At 36.6% G+C, this 23,523-nt stretch overlaps 1 protein-coding gene across 2 annotated transcripts in view; it reads left to right on the top strand.

Annotated features, from left to right (window-relative positions):
- Window positions 1-23,523, top strand: part of OLA1 (Obg like ATPase 1) — a 92,283-nt gene that overhangs the window by 10,239 nt on the left and 58,521 nt on the right. For both annotated transcript variants that reach the window (XM_041473260.1, XM_041473261.1), the window contains one exon: window positions 1,012-1,139. In XM_041473260.1, coding sequence (XP_041329194.1) covers window positions 1,012-1,139 — 128 coding nt within the window. The remainder of the gene's footprint in view (window positions 1-1,011; window positions 1,140-23,523) is intronic.

Genomic DNA, 23,523 nt, shown 5'->3' with positions numbered 1-23,523 from the left:
ATGGGAATGAACTACTCTTCCACCATTTATTTTGGAGCCATCAAGCTGGAGATCTTGAGCCTGTGGTGTGCAGTTTCTGATCTTTTCCAAGTGGGGGATTTGCAGCATTTCACTGTGGTTCTGTCTCTGCCACTGTTCATGATGATGGTGTTAGTTGCATAGAGCATATTAAGGTTCTTTTAGGCAACACCTTATCACAAAGTTTTAGTGATTTCTTGGGGTTTTTTCCTGATTCAGCTGGATTTTGAGAAGTAATTCGGTTTAGAGTGTACATGAAAAGTTTAATGCCCATTAAGTTATTTGTTAATTTTTTAGCAAGTTGAGAATTTGTGGAGGATAGAAGGTTTGCACTTTTTAAATAATTTCCCATAATTTAAAAGCTTTTTTCTGGTTTTTGTCAGCTAATTTGAACTTAATGACTGTTCTGTTCTTGTGTATAAAATGTCATATGAACATGTCTCCTTAACCCTTTGCTGTTCACTATGGTGGAAAACATCACAGCTATTTATAATACCATCTTATCTGCTCTTTTTTTCCAAATTGTTTGCATTACTCTGGTCACTGCTAATTTTAATCAGCACTGTATTTAAAAAAAATTGCTCTTTTGAGAAAGTTGCATAACCCGCTGAACTAAATGGTAACCTTGGAGGTTTGCAATAGCAGAGTGCAATGGCCTTTTGTGTCTTATCCCTTTGGTCCTGTGAAAACTGTGCATTACATATGACATATTTATGCCTCAGCCTTCCAGGCCTGCTTGATTATTGTGTAGTTGTCTGTATGATTCCACACTTCAAAACTAGTTGACTTCATTTTATATAAATATTTACAGAGAACTTAGAGAATGGGTGTTTTACATGGGATGGGGGGAATTTTGTCTTATGCATTCCACACTGTGATATTTAACTTGTTCCAGAATAGAAGTGTTGGATTTTCATATTCAGAATTTATTTCTGTGCCAAAAATGTTGGCTAATATGCTTAAGTAATGAAACTTCTAATTTTTACATTTCAGCAAAATTCCAGCATTTCTGAATGTGGTGGATATTGCTGGCCTTGTGAAAGGAGCCCACACTGGACAAGGATTAGGAAATTCCTTCTTGTCTCACATTAACGCCTGTGATGGGATCTTTCATCTGATGCGTATGTAAACTTATCTGTTTTCTCTAGCTTAAGATCAACATTGTTGTACTGTAATTAATAACTGTGGAGCAAATATCAATTACAATTCAACTTCTACCATTCAGTTCAAAGCCATAAGGTTTTTCCAGCCAAGACAATCCTCATCCCCTCTGCTATGTAACAGGTATGCCTTTATTCATTAGCTTTGTACTGAAGACTTAAAAAGAAACTGGGTTTTTGGAAATCTGCAGTAATGATGTTTCATTTTCTTTTGCTGGCAGTGCATGGCAGTTTGTCTAATTTCATGAAGAAGGAAAAATTGAATGTGTTAATAAATGACAGAAATGGAAGTAGAAATCTGCTGCTTTTGTAAATCCTTATACTTTTCAGATCCAGAGAGGATGAAGTTTCTTTCTTGCCTTTTACCAGGGTTTGGTTCAAGTTCCTGATGAACTGTGTATCTTTGGGAACCAGTGCCCTGAAACCAACTGCCAGTTTTCGGCCTGATGGGTGGACACTGAACACTGAATCTCTGCAGTCCCAGTAGAAAGTGACTTAAGAAGAACCCAGGCAGGCTGCTCCTGTTCAAGGGTAATAGGCAGGAGACTGGAGGGTGAGACTTGTATGCCAGCAAGCTGGAAAGGAGGTGTTGTTGAAGGTGAAGACAAGATAAGAATTATAAAATGTTGGTAGGAAGAGCTGTAACAGGAAGTGATCTGGGGATTGTGCATTTTCAAAGCATGAAAAATTTAGTGTTTGGTTTCACTTTGATTTGATCTGGAACACGTTTTCACCTTTGAGCACTGAAAGTGTTGCTCCCTGTCTTTGTGCTGTTGTGATACACTCTACTACTGCCTGTGGTAGTGGCCAGCATGGGAAGCAGAGTCCTTCAGAGAATTGGTCTTTTTCTTTTTGATGGATGCCAGGCAGGTACTCAGAAGCAGGTCATTGGGGGTTTGTGGTGTAGACTTCAAGCTCTGCATGCCTGAGTATATTGAAGAAAGGCTTGTTAGGCTTTGACTTAGCTTGGTTCAGTTGGTAATTTTGCAGAAAGCAGTTCGAGAATTAACCAAGTTGTATTAATTAAGTTAACAATAGGTAAGAAAGTGGCTTGATAGGAATGGAGTTGGGTATGGTGACACCAACTTTGGGTAGCTCAGCAAAGGTATTTTATAGTTCTAGGCTGAAGGGTTTGATCCTGTTTTCTTTATTTATTGATGTGTTAAACTGCGTTCAGGATGTGTTAAACTGTGTTTTCTTTAGGACAGAAGGTATATTTGTCATTTTTTTAGCTGACATGACAGAATACACTGTTTTTACCTCTTCGTGTTCTGAGGTGTTTTTTGGAGAAGGCTGTTGCCTGTCAGTTCATCCACCACAAGGTACACACGTGAGCTCTTACATGCTGTAAAGCTGAGGAGAAATTCTGTTTCCACCTGGCTAATTCTCTACTTTCTTCATTTAAAAAGAGACAATACCCACATCTTGAAATGGCTGTGAATTTTCAGTCTTCGAATTTCCATATCCTTGTTAGACTGTTACTTTTCCTGATATATATGGTTTTGATTAAATCAATAAAAACATTGCTTATGTATCTAAGGTATATTGTATATATGCAAAGAAACAGGCAACACAGGGCAGCCACACATGGTTGGGTAACAGGACAAGTAAAAGGAGAGGTAAGTTTGTGTTGAGCACCACTGTATTTTTATACATGATTAGTGACAGTATGAAGTAGATTCTTTTAGCTCAGCAAAAAAGGGAATTAAGTTTTCTCCTGCAGAACAGAGCAAGCCATTCTTGGGTTTTGATATTTTCTGTAGATATTTTTTTTTCTGTAAAAATTTGCAAACTGAAAATGCTCATACTTACACTAAACCAGTTGGTCTCCATACACTTAAAAAGAAAAATTTCAGATGTTATCCCAGTTTCTTAGGGGTAGGGGTATAATTTACTTTTGGTCACACCCAGTTCTGAAAACCTCAGATATACTTGCTTACTTACTGTCTGAGTGAATGGGGGATTTAATTTTGAAATGGTTGTCTGTCCTGGATAGTGGTGTTTGCAGTCCCACAGTCCCACCCGGCACGTGCTTTAAGGTACAGCTTTGTACATCTTCCAAGTTTCATTTGGAGCATTTCTGACAGTTCTGTTCTTCCTGTTTCAGGTGTACTGCAGTTTTGACTGAAGCAGCAGTGTTTTGTGTGGTGACAGAAGGCAGGCTGTTTGAAGGTTATCATAGGGTTTCTTCCCCAGTTTAATGGCTTTAACCACCTTTCAACTTTTAAGGCAGATCAGTCACAAGTACTTGTAGAAAATTACTTTCTTTGTATGGTGAACTATACATGGCAATTTTGTTACAAGTGTAAATTTACAAATTACGCTTAAACAATGCTTCAGTGAGGAAAGTGGTAGATACCAGTATTTAGTCCCTGCTACATCTCTGTCAAGTTTTTGAACGTACTGGGTGTTAAATAGCCAGAGCTCTTCATGTTTTTGAATTTCTCTTCCCACTGATATTTTGCAGTCCTAGTTTTCTAGAAAATATGTTCCACATTTTTCTCTTATTTTTAGTTTATTTAATGAAATCCAGTCTTTCTCTTCAAAGGTACAGAATGGGAGGAAGCTCGTCTGTAGAAGTACTTTGCTATCAAACGCTCCTTTTCAATTAATAAGAAAACATTAGAATTGGGTGCCTAATGTTTAAAGTAGGGCAGGCAGCTTTGGGTTTTGTGGAAGAGCCTGAGAGCTCAGCTGTGCCATCCCCTGGTGTGCCAGTCCTGCAGAGGATCCTGTGAGCTGCCTGCGGTGACTCGGTGCTGGGGCACTGCAGGAACGTAGGGCTGGGAAGCTCCTGCTTTGCTCTTCTGGAAGGGCTCTGACTGCGCAGCAGAGGAGCTCCAGCTGCCGTTTAGCAGGATGGGGAGTTTGGTAACTGATAATCCGTGAAATCTTGTTCTTTGTCATAGGAGTGAAAGAGCTGTGAAGCTAGGTAAACATCCCCTGCGGTCTTGCGGAAGTGGCTGGTGTGACCAGTGCCAGCGGGTTCCTAGAAAGCTTTAATTGCTTTTACTCCAGTTTGATGTTTGTTAAAACTGGAAATGTTTTAGTCCACCCCCTGGTTCTGCCTCCTTCAGGGTTTTAGGTAACTCCTAAAGCTATTTGTCATTACTTAAAGCTTTGATAGCTATGAATCATGTCAGTTGAGCGTAGTTTATTCTTTCTTCAAAAAAGCCCTAATCAAAACTGAGTTTGACAATATTTTTGCTGATTTTTGCTCAGCATTTAAAATCAAGTTGACTTAACTATTTTTTTACCATCATGAAGGTTAGTGGTAACTTTTAGTAATACTGCCAGTGTTTTGATTTGCCCACAAAAATCAAAGTGATGATAAAGTTATTTAACTGAATAAGATACGTCCTTTTTTTTCACTGATTTTTTTGACTTCCAGTAAAAATGTGTGTGTTTTCTATATGAAGATGCTAATCATCCATAGCTTTTATATGCTTGAGGCATGATGCATTTTCCCCCCATGTTCTCTAACAAGAAACCATACCTGCTTATTACTGCTCCTGAAATCTGACTGCTACTGAGAGGAGGCAGTGAGGATATCACTTGGCCACACTCCACTGCGCTAACATTTCAGTGAACAAAGTATGACTTGCGTCTCATCCTTTCAGCATGTGTGTTCTGTGCTTTGGGAATCACAGTGGCTCAGTTTATGCAGCTGTAGCTTGACTCTGTCACTTCTAATATCTGAACAATGTGTCAAAATTCACCTTGAAATGATGTTAATATATCCGTCTTTAAAAACGTGGTATTGTCTTTGGCATGTTTTGGTTCAGTTTTTTGAAGATGCTTTGGTTTTGTTTTATATTACTAAGTGCAATTGACACCTGTTAAAAAAGCGTTGCCTGTTTACAAATACAAATCGTTCACTGCTAAGCTACCAGTGTTTAAAAATAGTCTGTACATATCAAACTTGTTAGTGTTACACTATCAAGATGTATTGATGTATGCTATTGAGTAGATGATAGTTCCTATTGAAGTTTCCTCTTCTTATTTATTGTTAGAGCAACTGAATTAAAGTTTAATAAAATATTTGCAATGGCTCATCGTTCAACGAAACTTTCACTTGGCTTTCAGTAACTTCTCCATATTAAATCCAGAAATGGTGAAAGCTTTCAAATTAAACTGGCAGTTATGTCTGTGTATTAATCTAGTGCTTGTGGGTTTTTTCTTTGTAGATTTTTTTGTTTGGGTTTTTTTCAGTTAAATATTGTACAGTTTCGATTTTGAGAAAAGACTTCACGTAGGAGATTTTTCTAATCACAGAGTTATGAAGATGGCATTCCTCTACTCCTTTTAGCAAAATCATCCCTAAAATTGAAGTAATTTGTATTTGCAGTTTCAAAATTTCAATACAAGAACAGGGAAAGAGACTTGGGATGAAGGCTGATGATGCTTAAAAGTGGTTGTTTGTAGAAGGATCTGAAGAGCAGAAAAGAGCCTTGTGTGTGCTTTGGATACTAGTACGTTATTGTCCAGAATGTTGATAGTGGAATTAAAGGACCAGGGTGGGATTCTTGTCAATCTTCTCTCATGCAGTTTCAGTTACTACTACTTTGAAATCTACACCAGCAGGAGAGAGGGAGACGTTTTGTACACCAGCATCCTGTTTGATAGATCAGTGCCAGTGCAGGATCAGCGAGCTTAATTTGGCTGGCTGTGGAAAACTTTTAACTAATCAGATTTTTCACTTAGGCAAGAAGATAATTAGGAAGGGCAGTAACCTCTTACACTGAAAAATTGCAGAAGAACATTGCAAGATCTGTTGCCATCCTTGAACATAATGTTAGTGTGTTTGAGATGCAGGAAATCACATTATAAAATCACCCTAATCTCCTGTTACATTGCTGGTGTTTCTTTTCTTTTGGTGTGTGTACATGAGCAAAATTTTTGGTTTTGTACCTCAGAGCTGTTCACAGTATTCTGTTTATGGCTTCATCTCCAGCAGAGGAGTGAGTTTGTTTTCCTGGGCATGTGGGTGCAGATTGTGGAACAGGTGCTGGAAAATTGTTATCACTGTAGTGAGTTAGCCTTTGTCTTTATTGAACAGTAAATTACGTTGCCAGACTAAATGAAAGTGATACCTGAGCTTGAATCTGTGTTCCTCTAAGGCTAGGTGGTTACACTTTAAAGCACAAATAAACTCAGGTAAGTGTTAAAATAGGTTTCATTTAGAAATTTCTCACAAGTAGTTGTTCTGAGAGCTGAACAAGCCTCCCCAGGTATATGGATATTTGGAGCAAAAATTTATATGTATCATATTAATCCATGATAATTAAATCAATATCTCTCAAGGATATACTTTACTTCTTCAGATAGAGAGAGCTATAAATGTTCAAACATTATGTTATTAATCAAACAGTCCAAAATTTGTTTTATGTTGAGGTTGCCTCTTGATGTAACAAATTGAATTTTGATTGTATTGTACCTAGGAGGTTGCAGTCTCAAATATGGTAAAGTATGTAATTTTATTTAATTACTTATTCTCATTGAGAAGGAAAATTACTGTTCTTGTGTTCTTGTCTAGCCTTTACCATAGCTTGATAATGCTAGATTTGTTAGTATCACGCTGATTGAAGTGACAGTGGATTTTGGAACCCACTTTGTCATTCATCTTTATCATAATATCCTATGCCTCTTTATGTCCAGTTTCTTTTTTTTTATCAGAACAGATGAAAACATAAAATTTCCTATCTAAAGGCCACCACCCTTACTAGAGTAGCAGCATCTAATGCCATTCTATTTATAGATGGAACTTGTTAAGTTTCCTCAGCAGGGACTTAAAGCTATGACCTCGCAGGCCAGAAACAGGAGAGCTACCTACTGAGCTACAAGGGCAATCTCTCAATTCTAAAGAATACATAGAAAATTTCTAATATACTGTACTGTGAGTCATAAAGTACTTGACCAGTAAACCCTCCCTCCCCTGAGAATAAAGACCAGGCAGGCTATCTTTACTGACTCATTGCTATTATTTGACCTACGACTACTTTTATTACAGTTCTGTGTGTGTGATTTGGCAGTGTGTAATTGCTATTTAGGCAATGCAGATGAGTTTTTCTTCTGTAATACTTCAAAGAAATTGTCAATGTGTGATAGAGCTGAGGTGTTCAGGTGACTGTTTGTGAAACAGTTTACCTGTTTGAGTGGGTGTCTTTGCTGATGGTGTAGAGTATCCGGACTTCTTAAAAACAGTGATAGTTTAATAATTTATTAATTTTTTTTTTTTTTTTTTTGCTGTTTATGGACTTTCTTGAAAGCTTGAAGGGAAAAGTACTGCAGATGGATTTGTTGGGTTTTTTTTTTTTTTTTCCTAATGTTTCTAGTGTTTTTGTTTTGTAATATTAAATCTTTGCCTGTTTTCCTTTGGTCAGAGGAAGGCTACTTCAGAAAATGTGAAGTAACAGTTCTTTGCAAAAAGATAAGTGGTTGTTTTTACTTCAATTAGCTGCATGATTGTATCAGAAAGGTGAGTAATCTGTAAACTGAGATTGTAGCATTCCTTTCAGAAAGTTGCTTTTGTGAAAGTGTTGTTGTTTTGATTTTTATTTTAATGCAGAGTTTTAAGGAAAACTTTAAATTAATTAGGGAGGTTCCTTGAAGCACTTCTGTTTCTCAATTGAATTGTAGGTGACTATGCTTCCTAGCACAGCTGAGGACATGGGCTGCCCTGCGTTTGTCAACGGCAGTAGGAGTTTGCTCAGGGGCTCTTGATCGCTGTCCCTTGTTGCTTTGGAGTTGAATATGCAAGTGAGTCAATACCAAATGAGCTGAGGCGATAATTTCCTTCAGTATTAAAATAGACAAGGAGCAGTTTACATATCTGATTGCTGTGTACTGAACAGTGGACTAACTACTGTAAATGAAGACCAGGAGGAACCTGGCTTTGGGTTTCTTATTCTGGCTCTAAGTTAATTATCCTAGACAAACTAAACAAAGCTTCTGGGTTAGTTAAGATACGCTGTTGTAAGATATAATTAATATATATACCTCCTTTTTGTTCTGTGTCAAGCAAATTTGTCCGAGATCCTTGGATTGTCAGTTTAGATTTCCTTTGTCTTTGCTTATGAGAGTTTATGAGACTGTTTAATAAATGGACAGAAAAAGCTCTGGTTCAGTTCCTTTCAGAATTGCTGTTAGTGGGAGCTGCCTGGTTTCTACAATAGCCAAAATGCCACTTTCAGAAAAATAGGTGTTTGTACCTTTCCAAGTCATACATTGTCCCAGACTTGTACACTGGATGGGAAGGTCTGTGAGCTGAAGCGGCTCCGTGCTCCGACACCTTTTCTCATAAATAAGTTGCCACTTGGTTCTGTGCTGTTGGAACTGCTTGTGAAACCATGTAGTAAAAGGGGGTTTGGGTCTTAAAAATAACCATATTCTTCTTGCTGGGCTATTTTAAAAATAGGTAATTTCTCTAATCAGAGATATGTAATACAGCAAATAGTCATGCTGTTCTAGCTGAGGGAGCTGAGATTGGTAGGATGAAAAATGTTTGTAAAAAGGCAGCCATAGGAAATATGCTGGTTACATCCTTTTTTTTTTTTTTTTTTTCTCTTTTTTTTCCCCCATTTTCTTTTCTTCTAAGTTTACAAGACTTAGGAATGTTTTCTTTCAAACCTTGCATGTTGTCCACTGGAATTTGAAGAAATCTGACTTTCTTATGACTGTTATTTATGCTGAGATGTTATTGAGATGCAGGGTTTGGTTGCAGATGTGCCTTTGTGCTGTTGTAATGCTGAAGTATTGATGTGGAAATCTGGTGGCTTCTTTTGGGGAGCCTTCAACAAAGATAGTTGGTATGTTTTCAATATGCTTTCCAGACTTTCTCTTCTGTTCTGATGAAGTCCAGCTTCACATTGGGTGAAGATGAAGGTTTGCTTTTCTACTTGGGTTTACAACGAGTTATGTATTAGTTATCAATGGCTTCTCAGCATAAATACTTATGGCCTGTTTTTTTCTCTGTTTGGAATTTGCCACTCTTGTATTTGCTTCATACAGTTTCTCCCAACTATTTTCTAGTGTATTTCAAGATGAATTTTTATTATAGTATCTTCTGTGGAAAACAGAATTAGCAATGGGCTGGATTTAAATGCTGTATGTTTATCAGCAGTAGTTGCAAGAACTGCTTTGGGAACTGTTGCTTTCAGGTTTGATGCCAGGAAGGTCTTTAGTCTCAAGCAACACCTTGGAGCCTCTGTGTCTGGAGACAATTAACAAAATACCAAGCCAAACATTTATTTGTTTTTGCAAAATACCTCAGAAATGCTACTTTTGGTACTTATTTTAGATTTTGCAGTTAAAGCGAAACTTCATCTGTTGTTGATAAAATAGCAAGAAGATTCTTCAGTGTTTCTCATTAGGTATTTAATTAAATTTCTGCATATTCAAGTAATACATGATTGTTTTCTTTAAAGTTAGTTTAAAAGACTTTCTTTACATATTCAAACAACATCCCTTCTTCCTTCTCTCTGCCTTCTTCATTCCCCCCTCCATCATATTGTTTTTTCTCGTTATATGGATGATGGCAGAAGCTTCTGTACCTCAAACTCGCTTTACTAGTTAAACTTTTAAAATGTGTTTGAGCATAGGTTTGCATTTCAGTACTAGCCTAGATAGCTGTTACTGAGGTAACAGTTCCTTGACACTTTACTTCATATTTTTATGCACCCATCTTTGGTAATTTGATGTGAAAATTAATATCTCAAAGCTAAATAGCAGCAGGAATGGGAAGTTGAGTGTGTGAAAGAGTTGCAGACATGGGGAAATGTAGAAGTACAGGAACGTATGCTGTCTGAGAGGGATTGCTTGCTTTCAGACAAAATACGTAAAAAAGCAGAGGGAATCCAAAAGTTGGGCAGTTGAAGACTCTGGGTTGGTTTCTCTGAAGTGTCAAAAAGCAGAAAAATTAATCCCGTGAACATCACCGTAGAAACTGGGTGTGTGTTTAGTGTACAAGATAAGAAAAATTGATGTCATATTTTTAAATTGTGAGGGATAGCATGATGAAACTGCCATGCAAAAGAAAGAGTTGAATATGTTGTATGTGAGTTTAATCTATCCAAACCAGCAAACTCTAAAATGTTTTAATCATAAGCAGATGATTATTTCATAGCTTAATTACAAGGCAGAATATAATTGTTTTGGTATTCTTACTGCGTTTTTGTCTTCTCAACTTACCTTCCGGTTTTTAAAAAATGTAACAAAATCAGCGAATACCGCTCTAGGTTATTTTATTTTCTCTTCTTTTAATCTGAATTATCTCTGTGTTTATGGTGTCTTTTATTTTGCTTTGAAGTTCTTTGCACTTAAATGCAAATGTAAATGAAGTATGTTCCAACATTCTGTGCAGCATAGCTGCTTTAATGATTTTTTTAAATAACTCTGTGCATAAGGAAGACAAAACTGTTCATTGGACTGTGCAGTATTTAGGAAAAAAACACATTTTTTCTGTAATGCCACTCTTGGCCCAAAACTACATTAAACAACAACTGAAATGCATCACTTTCAGTTGGTTTTAAGACTTGAAAATACACTTCTAGATGTTTCCTTCCAAGGGTGCCACAACATTCAGCTATTGTTTGAGATAGATATATAAAAGACAGTCAGCAAGAAAATATAATTTTTTGTCTTAAAGTATTTTTAATTTATATCTCTTAAGCTACTGTAAATATTGAGTGCTTTGTGCAATTACAAAACGTTGCAAGTGTAGGCAGAGCTCAAGTCAGTGGGATCCAGAACCTTATCTCAGTTTCTGCTTTTAGCAAAATAATGGATCATTTTCCCTGAGCCATGGTTCATCTTTGCAGTTAGTATGTTGAGCTTTAACTTGTAGAGATTGTTTAGTCATTATGATAAAACTTAGTATAAAAATTTTGATAATGAAGAGTTAAAAAGCTCTTAGTGTTTTCTTTTTATAAGCCACCTGTTGCCTTAGATGCGTAAGTATATGAATTTGAACAAAGTGCTCATCACTTGTCAGCCATCAGTGGCAGCATAAAAATTACTTGTGGTGCTTGCTTTGCAAGAAGTTCTTTTGTGTTTGTGACATCAGCTTTGTTTTATACAATTAAAGTATTACACGCTAGAATAATCTAAATTGCAACCACTAAATGGTGATGTAGTTCTTTTTTCATAGAGCTGAATTTGTTTACTGGTTGTATACAGCTATTGACTACTGTTTAACATGACATGTCCCTTTTGCCTAGAACAATCTTTGGAAAAGGTGTTTTTTTGTGTCCTGTTCTTGTCTCCCACCCCCTCCATTCCTCCTCCCTTCACCATTATGGAGAGCTTTTCTCGTACTTTTTTTAACAAGTAGATAAAAATACATGTTAGGCTTCAGGATTTCTTTTTTTTTTTTTCAACTAGCAAATTAATGGCACATGATGATATTGGAACAGAGAAACAAGCCTTGCAGTGTAATGATCTGGACTGCAGGAGATGTTTTGTTCCATATGAGCACGTTTTGATGTGAACAGAATAGTTTTTGTTTGCACGGTTTAAAATAAAACCCACAAGCAAACCACGTTTTTCTGATTCTGACCCTACTGTACTAATGACTGTGCAGATAGCTACTGAATGGCTTTCTGTGTTGGAAATACCTAATCTGTGATGTTCTATTCCTCTGTTATTGCTGTATTTTTCTTTTATTTACATATCTTCCAATTTCACACTGAATGGGAAGAATTTGCATGTGACTTGGCTGTGATTTCTTAGTTGTTCTCCTTGTATTAAAACAGATATTCAGTGCTATAGAAATTTGTGAAAAATCTGCTGTCCCCTTCTCAAATGACATTGTATTCAATAAAATGTGGTTTTTGTGGACAATTCAACCAAGAGGGTGAAGTTAGTAGTATTTTGTATGTTGTCTGAATATGCAGTAGGCCCCATAACCCTAGGAAAGGCATAACATCTCTTCAGAATTTCTATATACTGAAGTCAGGTGAGGCATAGTTCCCATTTGAAGAAACAAGGCTCTAACTAAGCTACTTTATTGCTGATTTTTGTATTCAATTGCTTTGTTTTTGGAAAGAATATGACTGCTGTGTAATTCCATATTTGTGTGCAGGACTTACTGGGTCTACTGAATCTGTGATAAAACCTCTGTGGCTGCATACTAGTCCTGGAGCATTAAAGGCTCCCTTCAGCAGTCACCCCTTCTCCTGGGGCCTGAAGCCCTGAGACAGGAGCATGTAAATTCAACTTTCCTATTCTTGCTCACTGGTCTAGTAACTTGCCCTTCTGAGGAATAATCCAAGTTAGAGATTTAGATAGAAACAAAGTTAAAAGTAGCTTTGAGTCAGGTAATGACTACAGCACCGTTCCAACAATAATCCTGTGGGGATGGGATATGAAAAGAATGTAAATGCAAGCTAAAGACCAAGCAAAACAGTATTAAAAAATACAGCTCTCATTTAGTGTCTTCCCATACAGTGGCTTTGATAAGAATGATTATTTTTAAACTGATAAACCATTAACAACATTCACTTTATTAAGGTACTTCCATTTTATTATTCCAGCATAATTCTAAGCTGCTAACTGGCTAATTATTAATTCATACTCTCATCCTTCCACATGTTTTCCTGTTGTCATTTTTCCTAAAATGTGTATGTAAGCAAGTAGGGAGAGAGAACAAAAGTGACCTTTTAAAGTATTTCTATATTTTTTCCAAGGGTGTAGTTCTTCTACTTAGTCATACTGTGTGATTCAAGTTCCATGAATTGCAGTCAAGTTCTGCGCAGTGTGAAGAAAGATGGCTTGGTCTGAACCTTAACTAATCAGTATATATTTATAGAAAACAAAAAGAAACATCTTCCTCTCTTCTGTACTGGTTACTTTTACAGACTCACATTAAGGTGACAGTGCATTTAGCATATGAGTTAATATACATTTAGCATATGAGTTAATTGATCATTTACAAATTCACATTCTTCTTGTGAGGATGTAGATTGTTTACTTCTAGTTGATTTGTCCCACACCAAAATAAAATAACAATACTTTTATACTTGTTTAAATTTTATTTTCCCCTTCTCTGTATGGATTCACTGTGAGTGGTTTTGAGTATTAATGGATGCAATTGCACTCTTCAGGAAATAATTGAGGCGGGGGTCGTTGCATATATATTTTTTCCTTATGGAGAAGTATTGCAGTTTCATTGTTGACTTGCTGTAGCTGTTGTTGGAGCTGGGAAGTGCAGTGTGAATAGGCCTAGCAGAGCAAAAGTATTGCCAGCTCAACTGGCTACTCAGCTCTTCAGTTGTCGTGCTCACTTAACCTCAGCAGGGTTTCAGTTACTAAAAGAAGATAAAACTATTCCGAATTATTTAATAATTTGCTTTTAATGAAGCCACCTATTTTTTAAAGTGTTAGGTGTTATTAAATTTTCATTTTCCTCCTATATGGTTAGTGTAATGTTGCCATGCTAAGGAATTTTGACTACCTCATTTGAGCATTGTTGTTGAATAATGTGATGAACTAAACACTTCTAAAGGTAATTTACATCATAATCCTGATTCTCCTAACCAGCCACCATTTTGGGCAAGAATTTTGCAGTTTTTCCTAGTCTTGCTGTAGGTGGCAAGGTGCAGCTTGCTGCTTAGTGAATTAAGGGAACCAGTGGAGTCCAGGAGAGTGGTGTATCCGAGTGGTGCATGGATGTGTCCAGTGTGCTTCCCACACTGGTGCCCCGTGGATGTGTGGATTCCCTGAGCAGGGGGATGAGCTGATGCCTACAGGCTCTTCCTTCCTGTGTGGGCAGGCTGGGCAGCTTCCTTGTTATCGGCTCTCCTCGTGCTATGAGCACCTGGGATTTGGGAGAGGGGACACGGCATTCTCAGGAAGTGATGCTGGGAAGCAGGGCTGGCAGGCACTGCCTCCTGGAAGGTGCCCTGAGCTGCCACTGTATGGACAGCTTGGAGCAGAACCAGCGTTTCCAGCTTGTGTGCTGTGGTCATAGGAGGAGTCCCTTCATCTGGTTCCCATAAGCAACATTCAAATTCCCTTCCTGCTGGAGAGAAATGCTGCTTTTGTCAGCTAAAACCAGCAAGTTAAGCTTTTCTCTCATCTCTTTCTGTTTGTGGATTTTTTTTTTCCAGAATGCCTCTGCATGTTTGCTGATTTGAGGTTTTTTTTTCCTTTCCACTTTTGTTTTCTTGCTGTGTAACAGCAGGGTGATGTTGGTTAACAGGATTTTGTACACCAGTGGTGCTATTTACTAGAATGTTGTTAATTTATTGTATTAGATCAGTGAAAATATGAGAAACAATAATTTATTCACAATCTCAGAGAACTGAAAGCTTTTTGACTGGAAAGATATCTCTGGGACCACTGCAGCTATAGGAGAGTTGTTTTAAGTTGAAACCTTAAATTTGCTGAAATTTGATAAGTTAGTACAAAGCAACTTCAAATCTCAGCCATAAAATCATTGTGAAGTTACTTTTTTTTTCTGTTTTAAACTTTGCCTTGGTGAACAAATAACGTTGTTTCAGAGCATCTGCAATTATATGGAAGTGCATTAATTCTGAATTATTCAAGCACTGCATAGAAATACTTCCACGAAACTAGGCTGAAATATTCAGCATTTTTGAGAAGAAAGAACCTTTTGGAAATATTTGATAAGGGAAAATGCTACTTGTATTTAAATGTAGTTTGAATTTTTGGTGCAGTTTGAATTCATAAATCAGTATCATATGCCATCAGTTTTCATGTCTTGATGGAGTGAGTAGATGGGTAAGCTGGGCTTCGGGCTGGCCGTGGGGGCGAGAAAGGCAGATGGAGCTGCACCGAGAGCAAGGCTGTGTTCCTATGGAATGCAGACAGGGTCTCACTGCCTCTCCTGCGAGGAAGGGATATTGTAATATTATCAGCAATGTTGTATTGAAAATTGAAAACAAGTAACTGAAAGCAGATTGTAAAGAAACAGATGATTTAAATGTTTCGGCGAACATTTCTAATGTTAGTAATCAGCAAACCACAGAGAAATTTGCTTGTGATCAGAGTTCTGATTTTTCACCAAAATGGAAAGTCTAGTCAAGGATAATCCATCTTTTGTTCACTTAACATGTTTTTTCTTAGCTATACTGCCTATCAATTTATTTAAAGAAAAATATTTTATATGCGTATGTACTTTATAGCTTTTTGGAAGTTTCCTTCTTCTGCAGTAGCATGTTATAAAATTTAGAAAACTTTTATAGACAAAAACTGTTTGCAAAATAAGCATTCAGTTAACCTTGGCTAACTGAAAAACAAAATGCATTCTGTTTTCATAGCATTGCAACAACTCTGCTTTCTTCAAACTTTTTTTTTGAGAAAAGTCTCTTGTTGATTTGTTGTGTGTTTCTTCTAAAATTTTTGAAGTTTAAGTGTATTTTTAAAATATCTGAAGTAAGGTTTTCCTGCTATATCAAAAGGAAATAGTAACGCTTTCATTCTGTGTCATGTGATGTAGTTGAGTTTTTATTTTAATCCCTGAACTAATTTAGGTTAGAACATTACATTACGTAAAAAGTACATACAGTTTTCTGTATTAAGGTTGTTACAAAAAGAAAAATTAAACAGTGAACTATCTTTTTATAACAAACTCATTTGGAGTCATAAAGTTACTTTAAAATAGGATGTAATCTTAAGGAATCTTCTCTTCTGTCAGATTCTCCTCCTCAAGCTAGCAGGGGCGTGAAGTCCACTAGAACAGTTCTGGCCTCTGGCTTGCTCCTGTCAGCTCTGTCCTGTGGGCCAAGGGCAGGCAGGCTGTAACTTGAGTGAAACTGCGTGAAGGGATGGTGGGGGCTTGGCTTGCTGGTCTGGGGGGCATCTACAGTAGTGTTAGAGGCATTGATGTAAATGTTTGAGTATTGCATGTGCCTTTTGCATATCCTTTGAAATTTGGGGAGTTTTGTCATCTTCCATGTATTCTGAAGAAGTATTGTGGCTCAACATCTTCTGAGAGTCTTACTAGTTTTAGGAACCCTAAAATAAGTCTGTCTTTTTTTTATAATAATGACAGCCTCTTCAGGATAGATGTGGTCCAAGACAAATGCTACATGATAGCTTTTGGGGAAAAATTGCAAGGAACCTTCCTACAATAATTGGATGAAAGTTTTTTTTATAGATGTAAGGGCATCTGATGGATGACAGCTTGCTTCAGAGACTTCAAAAATTGCCAAAGTATGATCCTTTTCTTTTGAAGAGTTTCTTTGAGTGTTTTGAGATGGAGAGAATCTTCATTCTGTCTTAAGAATGATTTTTAAGTTAGTTTTATCAGGAAAATAGGACTAGGGTCAAACCAAACCTGTAACAAATGATGTTTTGTTCTGGAATTAGCAGTCAGCATTGTCTGTTTCAGTGTTTTTTGAAAGTGTGTCACTGCCCGTGAGTTTGACAGTTTGTATCACAGCCTATTGAAGAAGTTATGGTAGCAGTGATGTTTAAAAAGGCAGGGGTCAAGTGAAGGATAGTAACATTAGTATTTATTTTTCTTTCTAGAATGTTTGAATTTAAAATACTTTTTTTTTTTATCAGAGAGGAAATGTTTTAAGATACATTTCCTCATGCTAAAAGGCAGTTTGAGGTGGCCTGCTTGATACAGGCTTTCTTTGCTGTGTGTTACAAATGTCCATGCTGATATTCACATGTAGAGAATTTGGGTGTACCTTTGTATAAGCACATCTGTTGGATTTCAAAATTTAAAGAAACCCTGCAAGGGTGTGCATAGAATTGCCAGCTTATAGTGCCTAGGAAACAAAAGCAATACTACTGAGAAAGGCAAGTCTGCCCTCTGTGTTGGCCATGTTTTCGCCTGTGCACTGCCCTGTGCCTGGATGTGAGCACAAAATTAGCTGTGGTTGTGTGCCAGACTTTATGGAAGGTCTGATTTTGTTTACTACTGACCAGCTACTGCTTTTTAGCTGTAATCCTTGTGTTTGCCCATCTAGTCATCATGAAACTCTGCAGAAAGGTAATGCACCTGCATATGCACTGTGTTTGGAAAGCTTAGAAAACATGGCAGGTGACACAAAATAGTTCCTGACGCTGAAAAATTCTGTTAAGTGATAAAAATATATCAAAACAGATAAGAATATATGGAAGCTGTTAAATAACGGGAAAAATATAAGAGTATATTTTCATACTAAAGTGTTGTTCTCCACAGAGGCTGCTTGCTAGAGCTGATTGTGCACTCAATTTTTACCTTGTAAGCATTTTTAGGTATTACTTTTAATACAGATGGATATAAAATATAAGATATGATGTAAGAAGTAGAAGGTGGGTTTAAAAATAGCATGTAGAGGTAAAATACTGTCATTGCTTTAAAGTGGTAATTTAATAACAAAGCAGAAAAGAACTATCTTCTAGCAAAGTCTGCTGCTGTACTGGCATTGCAAACCAGCATGTTCAGAAGAGCACAGAGGCTGTCTGGCAGCCATCCCCAAACTCCAGCCCAGGCTGCCTGTCACTGTCACAGTCTGAGGTAGCCTTTGCTGCTTGTCCCTAGCTGCAGTTCAGGTGCTGTGGTGATGCCAGAATACTTCCTATGGCTGTGAAAATAGTGAGACTGTATTATTTCTTCAACTCTGCATGAATTGATAATGAATTGATAAAGAGGATAATGTAGAGGTTGGCCATGTTTATGGATGGTGAGCTGTCCTTTGGGACACAGCAGTTTAAGTGAACGGTCCTTGCCCTACATGAACCAAGGGTGGTCCCTAAATGGCTTACCTAATCATGCAGAACCTGCACTGACATTTTTAATTCATGAATTAAAAGTAGTTTAACTTCACATTCCCAAGTTGAAGTTTTCAGCGTCTTAAACCAAAAGGTTCATAACAGACTCTTCCTCATGCTACAGTATTTTATATAATCTTTGTCTTTTTCTAGCATTAAGAAAAGTGTTTCTGTAATGTTAATTAGCTAGTAACTGCTGTTTTCAGTGTGCTTTAATTACTGTATGTTGCTTGATTATATGTTATGAAATAAACTTAAGGTTATTCTAGATTGTTAAACGGTGAGCTAATATATAACTACTGTGCTTAAGATGAGGTTTTTCAGATATAGTGGTGGGAATATTGGGAAGAGGAAAAGCTGGAAGCGCAGCTGTCATTCCTAGAGACAGATGAAGACAACTTTAAGAATTGCCTCCTAGATTTTGAAATTAATATTTATGAGAAATATCTGGTAAAATACCATGAAAATACTTCAAAATGTGCATAATCGTAGAATAACTCTAGGATGATTTGCATATGTGTTACTAATAGGTATCCTTTGCTGGCAGTCTAACTGTATGTTGCAAGATACTTCTAATTTACTATTACTAAAGAATTTTTAGAAAATGCTCCTGTTTAAATTTCATTTAGCAACAGCTACACTGCAAAATTACATGTATATAGTTTTGTCTACACACGTAGGTTTTGTTGCCATGACAGCTGTACTTTTTAATTAGCAATATATTTAATTAACCTGATGGTCATGTACAGTTTTATTTTCAATTTCAGCTGGTCCAAATGCTGAATGAAGGGTTGTACATGGTGGGTATATTATGTTTGGTAAACAGACAAAAAGAAGCAAGCTAAGTGTTATATATGACTTAAAACATCTGATAACAAAGATATTTGATTGCCTTCCACATTGAAATAAAAAAAGTTGGAAATTTTCTTGAGCAAAAATTATGGGTATTGTAAAATGTATCCTGTAACTGCTCTGTCTCTTTAAAAAGATATTTGCAGTAGTAACCAATCTAGCATTGAAAACCACTAAGAATTTTAATATTGTTCATATGCAATTGCTGTAATCTCTGCTCTTTGCAGGAGATGGTACTTAACATACTCAAGGTTTTTTCCCATGGTGTTTCTTTCTCAGATTGCTAGAAAAAGGTCTGTGTTTATTTCAGTCGTTTGTACATAGAAATAAACAGTTTACATTTTTAGTTGATGCATAACATTTTTATTTGCTTTACTCTATCTTAAATTCTAGCTTGATCCTTAGTTAAATTTTGTGGTTATGTTCAGATACTTCCCCTCAGATCTTCAAGTAGTACATGTAAGCAGCTGTGTAGCTCTGATCTTGGGCTACTTTGCAAACAGTGAAAAATACATGAACATAAATCCTCTATTGTGCCAGTTTATTCCCCCAAAGATTTTCATCATCATTTCTTTTACGGTAATTTTTCAAAATTACTTCACCAATATTTTAACTCTCAGTAACCTACCACTCAGTAAATCATATATTCAAGATCTTTTCATTTTATGGGTTATTTTTATAAGTTCCTAATTTTTAAAGAGTTTTTCTTTGAAGTGGTGTAAGAGTATGGCTCAGGAGTGCCGATACCTAGGAGAATAAGGTCAGTGAAGGGGGAGGGGGTTGTTCTTTTCTCTGTAGGCTAATAAAATGTGGCATTTTAAGTGCTGTGGAGAGGGTCTCAGTTGTGGCCACTCTCTCCGTTAAGTAACTACTTAGGGACTCTGAATATGCATTTTTTTCATTCAAAGAAGTAAAACAATTAAGTGTTCCTTCCTCTACAAATGTTACAAAATATAACATATATGTTAATTTCCCCTTATTTCACTATTCTTCATGGATACTGGGGCCTGAGTGCAGGTGGGGGCCTTCCTTGTTCCTTTTAAGTTTCATGCATTTTACTGCAGTTGTTAAATACCAGCATCTCACTGCCAAGTCACTAAATGGTGATTCTTTGAATTTCTTTTTAAAGTAAACTTACTGCTCATTCTGTAAAAATCTGCTAGTGGCATTTTGACATATGAAAAGTTTGAAGTCTTCTGGATTCTTTAGTTGCCAGATAACGATATTAATAACATAGTAGTGTATAGCAGTGCATAGGTGAGATTTTAAAACATTTGAATTCAGCTTGTGTTTAATGTTGATAAATATGAGTGAATCAGCCTGGGGTTTTAGGTGAAAATATTTTTAAGTTTAAAGCTCTTGTGCCCCGATGGGATTATTTCAGTTGACTGAAACATTCAGGAGAAGGGAGATGTTTCTTTAATGCCAAACAGAGGGAATTGAGCTAGGAATTGGGAACAGAAAAAGGAAAAAATCCCCAACTTGAAACATCCCTCTGATTAGGATTGTCATGAAACTGAGGTTTGCTTCAAGATTTTAGCCAATGCTGTGTTTTCATAATTTAATGGGTATTTATTTTCTGAGCAGCAAGTGATTTGTATTTCTTAGAGGATGCCTATAACGAACTGGGTCTATCAATAAGTAACTCATTTGCACCATTATTGTACTCAATCATGAGAAGTTTAATTGCAGTTTGCTTCTATCATTTTCCTTGACAGCTGTTGAAAAAAAATAATGTGGTAGATTTGGATTTATACTGACTTCCAAGGAGGAGATATTTGTTCAAAAGCAGTCAGGGAGTGCAAAGATCCATGCCAATATTCAGAATTCGTATTTCCCTTGAATGGAAGGTTGTGATAAAATGGTACATGGTGTGTTTTCATTGCCTGTTGAAAGACTTTCATGCAGTTAAAATAAGCATTTTGATGGTGGTTGAATTAAGAGTTTTTGTCAGTCTCTTCTCATCATGGATGATTAGACTAAAACGTCTGCTTGTCTTGACTTGAGATCACCACAGCTTCAGATAACATGCTTTGTGATTGAAGGTCGAAATATTTTGAATTCTAATAGGCTGCCAGATGAATTGCTTGAAATAGACTGTAAAATTTCAAGGCTTCCTTTTCCATCTGCTGTGAAAAGAACCATTGGGAATGGTTGAGCTTGATGATCATAGAATTACGGGATGGTGATTCTAAAACCCTCAAAGGGAAGTTGCTATGGAGATCTAGTTCCAAACTGTGAAATGATTCACCTCTGAAAGGCTTCAGGGTCTGAGAAGCTGAACACATCATTGTTCAGGTGGTCATTGGTTAGGAAATTGCTGGTGCCTGTGTAATCAGCACTCCTGTGGTAGTTAACGATCTAAAAAGGTTTGTTCTGAATGATGTGGGACAACAGCAATGTGCATAAGATGGCTTCTCTCAATCATAGTTTGCTCAGCCTGGTGCTTGTAAAAATATAGTGAGCTAAATGGCAGTGAGACGAACTGCTTCATTGAGGAGGTCTTTTAAAAACAAAATTCTTTTCTGTGATGGATTTGACATCTAAAGTAAAAGAAGAACAACTGTTTCTGCTTAAAAGGCTGTGGTTAGATGTTGCAAAAATATCATATATTTATTTTGCAGGGAGCAGAACAGCAGGGCTGCATATTTGTATTTGCTGGCAGGCTAAGGGAGTAATACCGTTGGAAATAAAGATTTCTACCCAGTCACGCCTTGGGAACATAACGAAGTAGCCTTGATATATTCGTATTACTCCTTTTCCATCCCTCCTCCCAAATATTAGGGCCTACAAGGCACTCTGCTCTGGCAGTCATGGAAAAAACACCCTGTATATCCAGGATTCAGGTTAATCAAAGCCTATGATTTCTTTCTCAGATTCGAATTAATTTTTGTGTTTTGAGGATAGGAAAAGGGAATAACAAGCCAGTTTTTTGCATACGTGCATAAAACAATGTATTTTGTCAACTGCTGCTAAAATTTGCCAGCAGATTCTTAGATTGCTTGAGAACTCCAACATACAAGTATTTAATGTACTTTTTCAAGGAAGCCGGAAGTCATTTGCACAGTACACAAGTAGTTAGTGATATAGCTGCCTACCTAATTCAACATAAAACATTTTCTTGACCATGTGATGTTCAAGAAGTCTGAGTTATTATTCCTTGCATACTCAGTATCACCCTTTCACAATTTCTTAACACAGTCTCTTAATAGTTTCTAGTAAAGAAGATGCCAGTGGCTACTAGGTGGTGCCAGATAGTTACAGAACACGACTGATATGTTCCACAGTGTAGTTGCCATTTAAGTAAAATGTTGCTAGGAAAAAAAGTAAATGTCTGAGGGCTAGGGATTACATTACTGAAATAATGTACCAAATGAGTTCTTTACGTCCCATGTGATGGGCCAGCCAATCTATAGCAAGCAATTTATTAATGTTTTGTTGGGATTTTTTTTATAATTGTAAATTAAGAGACTTAACATCCAAAATAAAATACTAGTATCAAGTTTTGTATGGTCAGCTGTTACATGAAGATTTGAACATTGAACAGGAAATGTTGCAAACCCTCTTTATCAAGTTTAGCATCTCAGATAAGATGCAAATTATATATTACCTTGTGTTTTTAGTATTTCAGATTCTGATCTAAAAAGATCACTTGATATTTCTTGTAATTGCAAGCCTGTACTGTGATGTGAGGTCCTAAGAACTGTGACATCTCTTAATTTATAGAGAAATAAACATGTGAAAAATAAGCTCTTAACCTAATGATGCAGCTAAAGCTAATGATATATTTAGAAATTATTATTATTAATTTTTATTACTAGAAACCCATAGGCAGCCCTCTTCTAAAATTGGTATTGATTTGCAAAGGATAAATCTGGATTAATAGTATTGCTTCTTTTGCATTAAATTTGTTTTATGCTATGAACGTGGGTCGGAATCTCCAGAGGGAAGGCTTTATGATGAGGCACATTTTTGTGAGGTAAATTTACTGAGAGACATGTTGCTTTTGTTTTTAAAGCTATTTTATTCACTTAGCAACACTGCACTTCATTATAAACTTATATGGAGCATATGCTTACCTAGTGGCACTGATAAAACAATATTTGCTGTTCTAAATCTTTACCAACTCTCATTTTTGTTATACATCAGCTGGTCTTCCCTTAAGTATGTTTACTGCTCCACACCTCCCTTGTGCAACAAAACAGATCCTCAAAGGAGCAGCATTGAGATCATGAAAAATAAGGTTCTTTGTTAACATGCAATGGACTGAGTTTATGACTCCTTGTGAGTACTCTTCTTTCAAATACTGTCTTGTTGTTCTAGTAAACAATGACTGCTCTGTAAACATAGCTTTCTTTTCCCTCACCAGTCAAATTCTATGATCCATTTTTACAGCATTTTTGTAAGGCACTGCAAGGAGTTTTGACAGTTTTGTAGGGCTGTTGTTCTGTCATAGCAAAAACATAATTTTAACTTTTGGAATATTTGGAATCTTCTTGGATAACTAATTTCTTCTGCTGAAAACTTCTTATTGCGTTTTTTTTCCCTTGTTATTTATATATCTTAAGTTATTGCTTTAAATGCTTTTGATGAGCAAGTTGCTGTATTGAAACAATTTTATACTCTTTGCTGTGTGTTTCAGGAGGGTTGTCGTTTTGCATTCTGTGCTGAACCGAACTGCTCATTCTCTGTTCATTATTTTGCAAAGACCAATAACCTTTCAGGTTGTGAAGAATGTGGAACAGGGAGCTGAGCTATGTCTGCA

This window comes from Pyrgilauda ruficollis, unplaced genomic scaffold (genome assembly GCF_017590135.1).
Source record: "Pyrgilauda ruficollis isolate IOZ18807 unplaced genomic scaffold, ASM1759013v1 scaffold3, whole genome shotgun sequence".
In the NCBI taxonomy this organism is placed as follows: domain Eukaryota; kingdom Metazoa; phylum Chordata; class Aves; order Passeriformes; family Passeridae; genus Pyrgilauda; species Pyrgilauda ruficollis.
The sequence above is the reverse complement of the archived record's forward strand: the minus strand, read 5'-3'. Positions and strand labels throughout refer to the sequence as shown.